At 25.7% G+C, this 15,520-nt stretch overlaps 4 protein-coding genes across 7 annotated transcripts; 2 read left to right on the top strand and 2 right to left on the bottom strand.

Annotated features, from left to right (window-relative positions):
• Positions 1–3,062, bottom strand: LOC129616395 (DNA repair and recombination protein RAD54-like). The gene is made up of 10 exons (XM_055532021.1): positions 2,958–3,062; positions 2,636–2,886; positions 2,465–2,565; positions 1,907–2,406; positions 1,425–1,845; positions 1,209–1,362; positions 983–1,126; positions 657–918; positions 426–589; positions 1–368 (listed from the first exon to the last, which is right to left on the bottom strand). The coding sequence occupies exons 1-10, from the start codon at positions 2,958–2,960 to the stop codon at positions 86–88; spliced, it is 2,283 nt and encodes a 760-aa protein (XP_055387996.1). The 5' UTR covers positions 2,961–3,062; the 3' UTR covers positions 1–85.
• A 165-nt stretch (positions 3,063–3,227) lies between these two features.
• Positions 3,228–5,304, top strand: LOC129615095 (uncharacterized). Its single transcript, XM_055530164.1, has 3 exons — positions 3,228–3,397; positions 3,874–4,001; positions 4,069–5,304. Exons 1-3 carry the CDS (start codon positions 3,350–3,352, stop codon positions 4,949–4,951), a joined length of 1,059 nt encoding a protein of 352 aa, XP_055386139.1. The 5' UTR covers positions 3,228–3,349; the 3' UTR covers positions 4,952–5,304.
• A 7-nt stretch (positions 5,305–5,311) lies between these two features.
• LOC129615085 (protein ref(2)P-like) lies at positions 5,312–7,703 on the bottom strand. Its single transcript, XM_055530155.1, has 3 exons — positions 7,274–7,703; positions 5,603–7,063; positions 5,312–5,506 (listed from the first exon to the last, which is right to left on the bottom strand). Exons 1-3 carry the CDS (start codon positions 7,413–7,415, stop codon positions 5,370–5,372), a joined length of 1,740 nt encoding a protein of 579 aa, XP_055386130.1. The 5' UTR covers positions 7,416–7,703; the 3' UTR covers positions 5,312–5,369.
• Positions 7,704–10,157: 2,454 nt separating this feature from the next.
• LOC129615948 (CD63 antigen) lies at positions 10,158–14,951 on the top strand. Of its 4 annotated transcripts, XM_055531411.1 has the most exons (7): positions 10,158–10,299; positions 12,947–13,045; positions 13,695–13,883; positions 14,002–14,166; positions 14,251–14,469; positions 14,526–14,708; positions 14,772–14,950. In XM_055531411.1, exons 2-7 carry the CDS (start codon positions 12,965–12,967, stop codon positions 14,772–14,774), a joined length of 840 nt encoding a protein of 279 aa, XP_055387386.1. In that variant the 5' UTR covers positions 10,158–10,299; positions 12,947–12,964; the 3' UTR covers positions 14,775–14,950. The 4 variants fall into 4 exon arrangements, with proteins under 4 accessions (XP_055387386.1, XP_055387371.1, XP_055387363.1 ...); XM_055531396.1 differs by having other exon boundaries at positions 10,158–10,303; positions 14,526–14,951; XM_055531388.1 differs by having other exon boundaries at positions 14,526–14,951.
• The last annotated feature ends 569 nt before the right edge of the window (positions 14,952–15,520 follow it).

Genomic DNA, 15,520 nt, shown 5'->3' on the forward strand with positions numbered 1-15,520 from the left:
TTTTCCTTATTTGTTATTTGAATTTCCTTACAAAAAACTTTAAAATAATATAGATTTACTATTTTATACAGATTATGAATAATATTTAAAATCCTTTAAGATCTTCTTCAGAAGTTTCTAAGGCATTTTCATCTTGTACTTGTTCAGATTCATTATTGCAGTTCTTTTCATTTTTAATTTCTTGAGCTTGTGAACGGTGATGAAAAACAAATGATATGCATTTACTATTCCAAGCCTGTGAAGTTATACTATCCGGTAGACCCTTATTATTTGATGTATGATACCATTGTGATAAATGGGAAGTGCAATCGGTATCATTCGGTGGTGGTTTAATTTGAATTCCGTTCACACAACGTTTACATTTAAATCTACGAAAAAAAAATCAATTTAAAACAAAAATTTAGAATTTAATCAGTAAATATTACTTGTCATGTGTATCAGAGATGGTACTATCTTCATATTTAAAAAGATCCTTTAGATCATCTCGCGAAAAATGTTTTTCCGAATTTTCATTGTTATCAACAATTGTACTTGAAAGAGATTTCTTATGGGTCTGCCTCTGAAATATTTTCTCTTCTATTGTACCCGTCTGAAATAAAGAAAAACTTAAATATATCTTGAATATTCGATAAAATCAAATTAAAATTAAAATTTACAGCTACAAAACGATAAATAAAACATGGTTTTGTTTGTCCATCTCTCCAAACTCTTGCCATTGCTTGTTCGTCATTCGCTGGATTCCAATCGGGATCAAACATAATAAGTCGATTTGCTCCAATTAAATTTAAACCGCAGCCACCAGCTTTTGAACTTAACATAAATATAAAATCGTCTGAATCTGGATTATTAAATTGATCCACAACCTTACTACGTTTCTTAATAGTCATTGTACCATCTAATCTTACATATTTGTATTTTCTATTTAAAATAGATTTAAGTATAAATAGAAAATATGTCATATAGCAAAATATATGAAAAGTACCTTTTCCGTGATAATTTTTCAAATAAATCTAATGTTTGAGTGTAATTTGATACGAGGACAATTTTATCATTTGTGTTAGTTTTGATAGCTGCTAACATAATATCTAACAGCATTAACTTCCCACTGAATTCTGGATTGAGTTCTCTAATAAATGAAAGCAGATATTCATTTTAATTCATTTGAAAATTAAAACTTTTGTATATAATGCAAATATAAAGCTTCTTACCTAGGATCATAGTTTTCTGGTAAATATTTCTGAGCGTCTTCGAAACCCGTTTCTCTCGCGCATATTTTATCATATACCAAATCAGGATGACTACACAGTTTTTTCAGTGTTGTAATATCACTTAATGCACTAAGAGTTCTTGTGTCAGTAGAACCTAAAAATGAAAAATCCTTAGTATTATTTTATGGCAATAATTTTCAGGTCCTGTTAACTTACTAATATTTTTCCGAACCTTATCAGATCCCACAAAATTTTTATATAAATCAATTTGACAAGGCGACATTTTTACACAGATTACCATTTCAAATTTAATTGGTAAATATTTAGTAAGTATTTGATTTGTTCTACGTATAATACATTGATCAACAATTCCAATTAAGTTTTTGGTTTTTTCAATTGCAATTTCTCTCTCTTTATCAGTAGAATCGGAATTTTGTCCACGCAATATTGGATTCTCATACATACGTTTAAATTCATTAGTAGTTCCTAACATACCGGGATTTACGAAATTTATCAAACTGAAATATTCTGTTAAATCATTTTGAATTGGGGTGCCTGAAAGTAAAACACGCTTTTTCGTTTGTAAACCCATTAATGCTTGATAAGTTAAGTTATCATTATTTTTTAATCGATGTCCCTTTTAAAAAATTCTTATTTAACTAAACTTTTTTCCAAAATATTTTATTTTCAAAATTTACCTCATCGCAAATAACTATTCCAACTTCAGATTTATTCAAAATTTCTGAATATAATCGGAATGTTTCATAACTAATTATTAGTACTGGAGTACCACATCTCAGACTTTTATTACAAATATATTGATCCAATTTTTTTGTAGTTTCTTGTTTAGAACCATTTTCGATTACCAAACAGTTTACAGCACCATTTAACCATTTATTAAATTCTTTTTGCCAATTTTTAACTAATGAACTTGGACATACAATAATTGCTTTACTAATAGTTGGTTTACATTCTGGACTTTGTCTTAACAGTGTCCAAACAAGTGTAACACATTGTAACGTTTTTCCTAAACCCATTTCATCAGCCATTATGCAACCATAAAAACTTCCTTTTTTACCTGTCACACAATCATACATAAATTTCACACCTTCTCTTTGATGTGGTCTCAATATATTACTTAAAACTGGATCTACAACTACATGAACTAAAATTTTACTAGGGTCCATTGATAATCGTTCTAAAAAGATTTTTAATTTATATATTTTTACTTTAATTTAATATTAAAAACAAACAACCATGTTCTTTAATAAGGGGTGGTTCATATAAAATTAGAGCATTACAAGCATGTGGATCATAAAGTGCTCGTCGTACAAATGTTCTCTTAATACCAAGGCATCTAAAAGAAAAAACAAAGAGAAAAATATGAAAAACTGTAAGAATCAATATTATTACTATTATTAACTAACTTATTGCTATTGTAGTCTGGAACATAATTTGGTATAGGAACTTTAAATGCACGACTCAATATTGAAGCTATTAATTGCTCATATTCAGAACTTGTATATTTTATTGAAATGGGTGAGGATTGATTTTCTACGCAACTTCTTTTTTGTGATTTTGAAAATTGTTCCCTTTTTCTTTTGTTTTGAAAAGGCGTCACAAAAGTTAAACTTTCCGGGGCTTTGGCCCTTATTTGACTAGGTGCTAAAGATTTTCGCTACAGAAATGGTTAAAATTATAAAAATTTTATTTATTTATTAAATATGAAGTAAAAGTAGTTCGTTTTACCATTTGACAAAAGTTTTTTTATTTATCGAAATGCTTTTATCATAAAAGTAAAATTTATGTAATTTTAAACAAAACAAAAACGGAATAATTCAAAACAAATTCAACTGTCACCTGGATAATTTGACAACAGTTTGACAATTTTATTTTTATTTTAAATGTGTGCTGTGTGGTTTGTGTCTATGACCGAATGGTGAATTTTATATCTGTAAGTTGTAGAATTCAGGAATGTCATTCCTGTGGTGCGTTTCATTATTGTTTACAATTATTGACACTACGAAATTTTAAACCCATTGTTAATAAATAAAAAATTAATTGCGACCATTTAATTTGAATTATTTAATTAAAATTTTACATTATTGTGAAATTAGGTAATTCAAGAAGATTTTTGAAAAATGGAGAATGAACTAGAAGCCTATTTTACAGATTATGAAGATTTAGAGGTGATTTTAAATTTACACGTGCTTTAAGAATTTCGTTTTGTTTTTTGTTTACATTTTTAGCATTAGGGGATGAATGAAAATTTGAAAAATAAATTTATGTGAACTACCTGGAAACTATTAATTCTGCCAAAATACAAGATCGAAAAAAATTTTCCAAATTAATTTTCTGCTTTTAAAAGAAAGATATTTCGGAGCTCAAACTCTCACATCAGTTTTCTTTTCCAATTAGAATTTCAAAGTCTGGCACACTGCCGTTTTCAAAAATATATTACCAAACATATACATACATTAAAATATATGCATAGATCACATTTAATTCATGAAATTATTCCTATTAAACTCTTAATATTTCAGTAAAAATTTATAGAACTGAAAATTGGAACATTTTATTAACATTAACGCTGCTTTATGTATAAAAATAGATTTTTTTTATAAAATCTTTAATGTAGGTATATTTCCTTTAATTCTGTTTTAAGGTTCATGAAGTTATGTTAAAAGATCGACACCGCCAAGAGGCATATTTTAATGCGATTATGTCTAACAAACATTTATTTGAAGGCAAAGTCATTTTAGATGTAGGAGCTGGTACAGGTATCCTTTCAATGTATGTGAATTTCATACCTACCTACATGAAACGTTTAAAAAAAATAAATTTGAGTAAAAAATTTTAGGTTTGCTGCAAAAGCTGGAGCAAAATTAGTATATGCTGTAGAAGCATCCAATTTAGCAAAAATTGCTATCGAAATTATTGAAGACAATAATTTAACATCAATTGTAAAAGTTATACATTCAAAAATTGAAAATTTTCAATTACCTAAGAATGAGGATAAAGTTGATATAATAATATCAGAATGGATGGGATTTTATTTATTACATGAAGGAATGTTAGATTCTGTTATATTTGCTAGAGATCATTTCTTAAAATCTAATGGTTATATTTTTCCACAATATGCGACAATATATGTAGCACCGTGTTCAGTATCTTCAAGATATTCATATTGGGATAATGTTGATGGTATTAATATGAGAATATTCGGCAAAAGATTACGAACACAAAAATCAAATAAACCTGAAATTATTAATATAGATGAAAGTGAAATGTTATCAAAGGAAATTGTAATGTCATGGTTTGATTTAAAAAATATTACAACAAATGATTTAGATGAAATACAATATGAGGGTGTTATACCATTTGAAAAAGCTGGTTTACATCAAGGATTTTGTATATGGTTTGATTGTCAATTTCCAAGTAAAAATTTTGAATCAGGTGTAATATTATCAACAAGTCCATATGAAAAATCACAAACACATTGGAAACAATGTGTTATTGTATTACCAGAGACTGAATGTAATAAAATTGAAATTAAAGAACCAGTAGCTTTTAAAATTTTAATGAAACGCAAATCTGATGATAATCGTAAATATGATTTAGAAATTGAATTATTAGATGTTAATGATGTTGAACATCCATTACCATGTGAATGTTATTTAACAAAATGTATACTCGCCAAAGCACATTTAGAGAGTATGAATGTAGACCAAGATGATGACTGACCAATAAACTCAAAACGAAATTGGTAACCTTTTTGTAAAATAGTTCAAATAAAAATATCTTTGTTTATTCTAATAAAACTACTTTATTAAAACATTTTATTATTTGTTTTTTTTTTGCATTTTTCACATTCATACGAATTGCAAAGTGATTATACAACATAAATTTTATTCATATTTTTATAAGTTTGAATAACTTTATAAATCTTATAACTATACTTTCATATTAATGAAAAAATTGTCAAAGAGTAGCCCATACCATATTTTTGTTTTTTATTTAATGGAATTAGTTTGTTTTTTGAATAACATTAAAAATTGAATAAGTAAATAAAGTATGTCTATCACACATATATTTTTATGTCTTTTTATGTCAAAAATTATATAATATTATGTAATATAAAATGCTTATATTATTAATGGTTTATTTTGCTGGTTTCAATAAATCCAATGCTTGAGAAATATCCCCGTCAACTGAATCTAATAAATGCGTTAGCCATTCTCCTTCATTACTAAAACCCATAGCTTTCATTGCAATAATAGCATTATTGATGTGTGGTTCTAAAATTATAAAATTTATAAATAAATGTACATATATAAAAATTTAGATGTCAAAGATATAAAATTATTTATTAAAATATTTTTATATGTACTTACTGCTGTGGTAAACAATATTAGTTTGAATTTCTTTATTTCTTTCTGCTTGTTTTCTTTGTTCTTCTTTTGCTTTTTCTTCAAGAACATGATTTTGTAAATCTTTACTTAATTGTGAAAAATTAATTTCTGGTTTTGGGGGTGCAGTGGGTTGAATCTGACTAGATGCAGATTCTTGAGTTTTATTTGATTTTAAACTTTTATCAGAATCCATTGAATCATCAATTATTGTCCATCCTGCATCTTCTTGACTTGGTGATTTACGAATATCAGGTTTCTGAGAAGTGCTTGGAATTGGATCATTAGCTGTAAAACCAACTGCACCTTCTTCATTCATATTGACATCTTCAGATGTGCTTTCTTCAACTTGTGGAGCTGTTGGTTCTTCAATATTCATGTTTTCTTCTTTTTCATTTGATTTCATTTCAACATTTTCAGTTGATTCTTCGTTTTTCGATTCTTTATTTTCCTTTTCGGATTCTTTATTTTCGTTTGCAGTATCATTTTTAGAATTTTTTCTGCTGGAAAAATTTGTTTTTAATCCATCAACATCAACTTCTACAGTTACATTGAGTGGATCAATGATTTTTGCAAACATTTCACTGAAATTTGACAAAATTTCAACTCCAGCATTTATTGCTGCTGGATCGTAGAAGATACCTGGTCTCGGGGCACCTGCGTTATTATTATTGGTATTGTTTTGATTATTGGTATTGTTTTGATTATTATTACTGTTATTGGATTGTTCTCCATTATCATTATCTTTCTTTTCTTTGCTATTATTGTTGATATTAGAATCTTCCTTCTTTTCCTCTGGTTTATTTTCTTGATTGGAATTTACATTACCACCTTCAGACAAACCAGACATCATTTGGTATATAGATGACCATATATTAGGAAATTCACGATTGTTTCTACGATGACCATGACGCCCATGACGTCTTCCCCCAAAGCATGGTTCATTGGGATTTTGTGGATCACCCATAGCAGGCATATCACCAGTGAAAGGACAACCAATTCCAAATGAAGCACGATTTTCTCGTCTTGATAATTTCTCGACAAGTCGAATCATTTTATGATTGGAATGTACATTTTTTCTTTCACAATTTGCACACAAATCATAATCGATGCATTGGAGACATTTATAACGATAGCCTACTATCGGCATAGCATCACAACCATCACATTGAACGCCAGCATGAATGGTATTACATTGGTTAGTTGTATCATCTTTTGGAGCACATCTTTTTTTCTCTTCACGTTTTTCTTTGTGTGATTTTTCGGGTTTTTCCCGTTTTTCTTTCTGAATTTTTTCATTACAATTATCTGATACATTTACGACTTTCGGTTGATCCGAATTCTTCCCAGCATCGACATACAATTTTCGATATGTAGCATCGGTAAGACGTAAAAACATTACGTATGAATATTCATTACTCACTTCAACTTTATCATTTTCCCCATCTATTAAAATGAAAAATTAATAAAAAAATTTTAGTAATGATTTTTTACATACATAAGTAGATATTGAAAGTATGTAGGTAGGACCAATAAACTGGGTTAAATTTATTTGTTTATATACAAATTCAATTGATAACATTTTAATAAAATCTAATAGTTTTTTAACGGTAATGACTCAAATAACTTCTAAAATAAAGCAAAAAAAAAACTCACCAAACCAATACATAAAATAATTCAAGTTGTATTGAACATTATCTTCCAAAAATGATAATAAATCTCGATAGCTTTTTGGGAGTTCAGTGTAAATAGCTTTCACAATATTATTATTGTTTAACACAATTTTTAAAGTAGCCATTTTTTTTATTTTTTATTTTAATGCGCAATAATTAAAAATTATACACTTGTATTCACGAACACTTCAATTTCGAATGAATAAGAATTGTGTGAACTTTTCCAATTTATAGTAAATGATAATTTTCTATACTCTTCTAAAAAATTCCAAAAACAACACTTACTACCTTTACTCTTCAAATTATGAAATTAGTAAGAATGATTAAGGGAATCTTTATTTTGCTTTTTCAAAACAAAAGTGCAAATAATACCAGCTGAACAAGCGTATGATTCATAAAAAGGTAGAATAGTACAAATAGTGCAAACTAATTGTCAGAAAATTAGTAATGGCAATACTGATCTGAAGGCAAACAGGGATAGAAATTGAAAAATAACTTCTAAAATTTACATTAGGCTTACACTGCCTTTACGTATAACTTTAAATTTTTACAAACTATTATTTTCGGCCTTCGAATCAGTGTTTTCGTTTTCCGTTTTGTGTTTCTCACACCGAATAAATGTAATGGTAAATTTTTATGCAAATAGTAAAATTACAAGTTTTTTATATTTATGTTTATATGTGTATTAAGGAAATAATGTAGATTACTTCAAAATGAGTCTAATTTAAAGCAATGAGATTTCGAAATTTCGAAAGATCAAAACAAGTGTAAAAATATATTTATAAAAAAAGTTCATAATCTAAGCCTTGTAAATCTTATGTCTATCTGAAACAGAACCAAAATTGCTAACAAAATTACGAAAGGTCAAAAAGAAATAAAATTTTTTCAATAATTGAATTTGATCTTTAAAAATAATGTCTTAGAATTGTTGAGCCATTAATATTATTCAGAAACTCAGATAAAGCATGTAAAACGCATAAAACAGAATCACATTCTCATATTAAAACATTATTATATTACATATTATGTATTTACAAAATTTAAAAATAGATTAGAAACAAAAATTTACTATACCATTACAAAAAAAAAAAAACGGCAATACTTAAAGTAACAACGGCAGCTTTAAAAAAAATAGTGGATTCATAAATCGTAATGCAATTGTGGAACTAAAATTTGACAGCTATCAATAAGTCAAATTTATAAACAAATAATATTGTGAACACTGTCGTTATTTAAAAATCTAGTTTAAAAGTGTTGTTAAAGCAAAAAAAAATTCAATGAAAAGGTATCAAAGAAAACGATATTCAACTTTTTTTTTAAGTCTAATAAGAAAATTTAAAGCTCTGATAAAGTTGACTTTTTAAAGCAAATAGCGTTAATTATTATTCAAAACTTGAAAATATTCTTAATATATTTAATTGGATTTTACATAGATACCTACCTAAGTACCTACAATTAGGGCTTGTAATGCCTGATGATATAAGCAGTGCATTTAAATTTTAAGATGTTACAAGAATAAAAAATCCAAGCTTGAAATCAAAAATTAAATTTTTTCACATACTTAATACATACAAATTTTAAGTATATTTCAAAGTTTGACTACTTTTTGGGGACATAAAATGAATTATAGCAATATAACCGCAAGTTTTTTATTTTAAAATGTTTAAATTTTCAAAAATTATTACTTTTTATTTCAGATTATAAAATAAATACACGTAATTGTAAATATATATGTAGGTACAGATTTTAGATTTGTAGATCGGCGAAGATATGTCCAGTTAGAAGGCGGACCACCACTTTTTCTTTTGTCCTATGTTAATGGTATAATGCCCTATGTTAATGATATACATAAATGAACAAATATCAATATGTGTACATTTTATGTGTTGTTCATATGCCTATCCCCTGTGAATCTTTTAACGTATACAAAAGTTCAAAGCAACGACCTCTGCGTGGAAAAGCATTGGAGACGACCCTAAGCTCCTAGACAAGCTAAATCGTTATCTCAACCTAAATTCGTTCGATTTAATCACATCTTCACTTTTGGATCCATCCGTATATCATTCGGTACCATCAACCCATCTTGGGGCTTTACTATGTAATTCGATTTGTGCGAAACTAAAATATTTACAAATTAAATTTATTTAATTTTGTAAATAATAATATGTGCAATAAAACTATCTGAGGTAAGTTATAAGCAGAAACGATCTAAATACATACATACATGCATATATACATAAATCAAGTTTGCCAATTCTTGTTTTTTAATTTTATCAAGTTTTAAACAATATCCTACTTCAAGTTTTAAATGTAGCCCTACTGAAGTTATTAGTTTTCATTAGTAATGCCCAACCAACTAAGTCCTACCTACATGATATGTACATTTGAAAAGTTAAAGTATTCCAAATTAAATCTAAACTTTGAATTAAATTTGTGTATAAAACTTATCTTGCTATAGAAATATATATGTACATTTATTTAAGCCCTTTTCTTTTTCATTTTAGTAAAACTTTGCACATAGGCCCATACATATACAATATCAAAATATAACTATAATATCAGAATGAAAAAAAATTAAAAACAACTCTACAGGTGAGTTTTATCTTTAACATACATAATATACATTTATATACATGCATTCATACATACATTAATTATATAAATAAATAAACTGTAATGTTATAACAAAAACTTTATAAATCAACATATACATACAAACACACACATAAAGTTTACAATAAGTTTGTACTGATAAGAGATAAAAATAGCTTTAAAAATATCAAAAGGTAACAAAAAAAAAATTTCATTTAATATTTACTTAGGTGATAAAAAAAAAATTCAGAATTTATTTTGTCACCGAATAAAACTGTAATGTAATTTTTTTCGAATCAGTTTAAAATATTTGTATGAAAAAAGCGGATACATACAACACCTTGTATAACAATAAAAAAATTAATATTATACAAAAAAAAAAGTAAAATTTAAGTTTTTCTTTTTTTAATTTTATATGTAGGTACATAATACAGGGTGCACAAAACCTTGTAACATAAAATTTTAATTAATAATAAAAAAAAAATTTAATAATTTTCCATAAATTAAATCATACGATTATTCAGCGGCCATTTTAAATTCGCCATTTTGAAAAAAAAAACTTTGTGCTTTTATCGTAAATAACATAAATAAATTAATTAATTTTAATAATTTAATTTTTTTTTAATATTTCAAATACAAATTAAGGATTGGAATTGTGATTGAAAAATTTTATTAAATTAATTTTAATTTGGAAAATATTTTTCATGGCAACAATGCTTAATTATAATACATTAATATTGTATATACTTGTATATTATACTTATAAATAAAAATTAAAGTGTATAACACTTATAAAAAATAAAAAAAAATATAATAAAAAGGTTTATTATTAAGACGTGTAGATAAAATTTTCTGATAACAAATTTTCTGAAATATTGCGTACATTTCGAAAGTACAATTTTTTTTTGCTTAAAAATTTGTGCAATAATTTGTTTAAATATAATTATAAAAAAAAAATCAATAACAAAGAGAAAATCTTCTCACTTAAATGCATATATGTCAAATGTCAATTTGACTTAGATATGAAACAATAAAATTTGAAATGCTAATTAAAGAAAATTGCAGATTAATTTGCATTTTGGTAAACGTCCGAACAGAAAATGCATTACATAATACATAATTAAAAATTTTAAATTATTTAAATTTTATTCCAAAAAACACTAATTAATAATGACGGTATAACAATAAAAATTAAAAATTTCATTGAATTGCTCATAAACAGTAAAACCTCCAAAACCAAACAAAAAAAAAACAATAACTACCTCATACAGGGTGTATAGCATAACAGCTGCAAAAAAAAAAATAATAACTAAAAAGTCAAATTACTCAAATTCCTAGGGTTGATTAATTTTTGTAATTTAAAATCTTAAAACTGAAAGTAATATTTTATTCGTTTAGAATAATTTGTTGAATATGGGGGCAAAATGATGACATTTTCATTAAAAACTAATTAATAAAATGAAAACTTTATAAAAAAATTTTTATAGAAAAAATATTATTATTGTTATCTTATCAAAATTTTATGACAATTAGATAAAATTATCGAAATTCAACTGGTTAAAAATTTATCTACTATTTATAGTAATATGTAGGTAAAAGTATAACAAAGAACGTATTTAAAATGTGTAATCATAATATTACGCCGAAATTTTTAAATTTCCAATAAGTAAATGCCAAAAAATAATTAACAAATTCATTGCAAAAAAATTTAATTCCGAATTTTTTTTGCAATCGATCATTAAAATTGAAAATTTTAAAAAAATTATTGTCTTATAAACTTATCCGGCATCTATACTTATTTTATTCAAAAATTGAAATTAAAATATATTGCTAAAATATAAGTCATTTTGACATTAGATATTTGTATTTTTCATAAATTTTAATTAAAATATTTTATAAAATATTCTTGTTTTCTGGTATAAAGTATGAAATTTTAAAAAGAATTTTGATGAGAACTTTAAAAATTTAAAAACTATTGAGTTCAAATAAATTTTTAAAGATTACGAAAAAATTGCCTAGTTGCAGGCGTTTTTGTTTTCTCTTTTCAAATTATTTCTATATATAGTAGCTATTATAAAGTACAAAATTTTTCTATTCTTTTCATTTTAAATAATATGATTTAAAATTTTATTTGCCAGAATTATTTCTCTATGCCTATAGTTTACGGTGATCTTTTTTTTAATTTTCTACATTATTTTCTTATTAGATTTCAAAAAAATTCTCAATATAGACTTTATTCTTTTTTTTTTATCAAAATAACATTCAGATTAGATTCTGTTATACGTGTACATGTACACATACAGGTGCATTCACATAAACATTAATATTTTATTTTACTTACGTATATTTTTATAGTTCATTTTCAATAACAATAAAAATATTTTTGTTGATTTCGCAAGAAATAAAATGAATGTGTTATTGATAAAGAAAAAGTAGATTAAATTTCATTAAACAAAAATTTTCTAGGTTAATTTTAATTTTTTAAAAGTAAAAAAATAAAAGTTGTATTTATAATTTAATATGAATCGCGTCAAATCACTCTTTTACTGCAATAGTGGTGTGTTACAACTCAAAAAATTCGATTTGTGAAAATTTTCGCTTATAACACATAAAATAAGTGCTGTAGCACAAGAAATCTGTGTTATTCCTTAAATTTTAAAATTCGTTTTCTCAAATGTGCAAATTTTGAGTTATGTCAATGTTGCATCAAACAAACGATATTTACTATTGAACATTTAAACATCGAAATCAATGAATCATCGTTTTTAAAGAATAATTTTTAAGATTTCATCACAATTGCAATCTTTAGTTTTACATATGGAAAATAATTTTATTTACAATTTTTGGTTCTAAAAAAACTGCACTCGAAATTTCTCTGCAAAAATTTGGATTAATATACCAAATAGACTGCATTATGGAGTTTATATTTCATACACAAAATTCATTAACAGTTTTCTGATATTCTATTAAATGTAGTATTTATATAAATTTAAAAATATGAGCTAATCTTATAGTAATATTAAAATTAATTTTATTTGATAATTAATATTTAAATTATTTTTAGATATTTCAACATAACAATATGGCAATAAGAGGAAGTAATACAACACCAGGCCAACGGTGTATAAAATGGATGTTGCTTGTAATTAATTTTATGTTTATGGTAAGTATTATAATAGAATTTTAGAGGCTTCGAAAGTATTTCTGAATTTTGTAAAAGTATTGAAAATTACACCGGCATTTAGTAATTTGTAATTTTGAGCCCGATAAATATCAATTTATTTAATTTACACTCACATATTATTACGATGTATTTTAAGATTCTGTAATAGAATCAATATAAATAACACCGGACAGTTTGTAAATTTGCATTTAATTTTTAATTTAAATCGCTGAATCAATCGTTATCATTCATTCCGGAAATCAAAGAGTACAATTTCGGCTGAATTATCATCAATTATATGTTCAGTATCGTTTTTCAAAGCTTGCAATTGCTATAAATTGTTCTTTGTTAACAAGAAATTTTACGTATCTTAAAATGAATCTCGCATCTTGAAGTGATTCCGGTATTTTGAAATACATATGTGATTCCTGTAAAGTAAAATTACTTTTGAATAATCCTATCGCCAGAAGCGATTCGCTTTACACAATGTTCATAGGTGGTGATTTTAGTGAAATTTATGCCAATGATAAAAAATGTAATTAATCGATTGATTAAGGGAGAGAGAGCTCGAAGATTAGAATTTTTAAATATTAATATTAACACAATATAATTTAGTTATACTTATAAGTTAATCCTAATCCTTATTTAGGTGACTGGAGTACTGTTAATTTTAGTTGGAACAACAATTTCAACAATATTTGGTGATTTCAGTGATTTCATTGACAGTCATTTCTTTTCACCTCCGGCTTTGTTAGTTGCTGTAGGCATTATAATGTTTGGAGTATCAATATTTGGTTGTGTGGGCGCAATTAAACATTCGACTATGCTAGTTAACATTGTAAGTATATATACATACATATATATATAATTATTTTAAAACAGACAAAATTGAAATTTAATCAACTTTATTGTATTTTTTTAATTCAACAACAAAACAAAAAAAAAAAATATAAAAGTATGGCTGCCTAATGTGCTTAATCTTTATATTAGAAATTGCTGCTGCAATAGCAGCATTCTGTTTACAAAGTCAAATAAGAGAAATGTTAATTCGAACAATGAGAAATGCCATGGAGAAATATGAAACATCTACTTCTGATGGCATTGATTTTATGCAAAGTGGTGTAAGAAAATTTTTCTTATTCTTCTAATTTTTACATTTCTAATCTTATATTTAAACTATACTGTATGTTATGTAAAATTTTCAGTTGGAATGCTGTGGTATTTATAGTTATAGAGATTGGCATGAACTGACAAACTTAAAAGAAGATGAAATTCCAATATCTTGTTGCGATCATTATGCAAGTAATTTAAAACAGGAAAAATGTGAAGTTTATCAGGATGGCTGTTTAATAAGAATGGATATATTAATATCACAGAGTGCAATGCTTATTGGTACTGGTGCAATAACTGTAGCATTTGTTGAGGTATACGCTCTATATTATATCGTAAAATATCTACTAACTAGAAAATAATTTTCTAGTTTCTTGGAATCTTATGTGCATTTATGTTGGCTAAAACAATACGTAGAAATAAAACAATTCGTGATGCAAGAAGATGGCAATTACAACAGAATCTTGGTATAACATTACCCGGAAAAGTAACACCACCATCAGGTTATACACAAATGGAAAGTTCTGGAATGAATATAACAAGAAATGAACCGGTAACATATACCCCAAATAGTCCTAGTGTTAATTAATTAAAAATATGTAATTTATTATTATAGTAAACTGTTTAAAAAGAAAAATATTGCAAATGTTATGTAAGATGATGTAAGTACATAAATAATAACATTTAATGAAAAACTAATGCGCATAGTTTATACGATTACATACATATACTATACATAGTTTGTATAAAATATATAAATATATTGTAAGTGAATGGAAAATCAAATAATTTTAGAACAATGTTTTAGACTTTATTTTTTGTATTTTCAATTTTCTGTTAAATTAAAATAAAAAATTCTAGTTTTGTTAATAATAAAAATATTAAAAAAGAAATTTTTATAATATCGTTAAATGAAATAAAGCGCATAGTACGAAAACAAAAAAAATGGTTATTAAATTGGATTGAAGTACTAACTAGAGCTAAGCTAAATTTACTCTCTAAGATCAAGTTATTTTTTCAGTTTTATAAAGTAATGGGAAATGTAACATGAACAAGAAAGGGTCAACAAAAAACTCGTCCAAAAAATAACAAGATTCAGTAAACAATCTTCCTTCGTTTGCAAAATTTGTTTGCTCTGGGGGTTTTCGTTTATAATCTCTAAGTCGCAGCGTTAAATTCAAAAACCTGTTATCTAAGTTTTTTCTGTTTACGCAGTCTACAAATTCTGAAACTTCTAAATAATCAGTCGATCGAAAATAACAGAAATGACGTTGTTTAAGAAATTGCATCCCAATACAATGAGGAAATTTTAACAAGATTTGAAGACTTAAAGAAAACCTGCTTTAAAAAAAAATTTCATGGGGC

The sequence above is a fragment of the Condylostylus longicornis genome, unplaced genomic scaffold (assembly GCF_029603195.1).
Source record: "Condylostylus longicornis isolate FDR11 unplaced genomic scaffold, ASM2960319v2 ptg000005l, whole genome shotgun sequence".
Lineage (NCBI taxonomy): Eukaryota > Metazoa > Arthropoda > Insecta > Diptera > Dolichopodidae > Condylostylus > Condylostylus longicornis.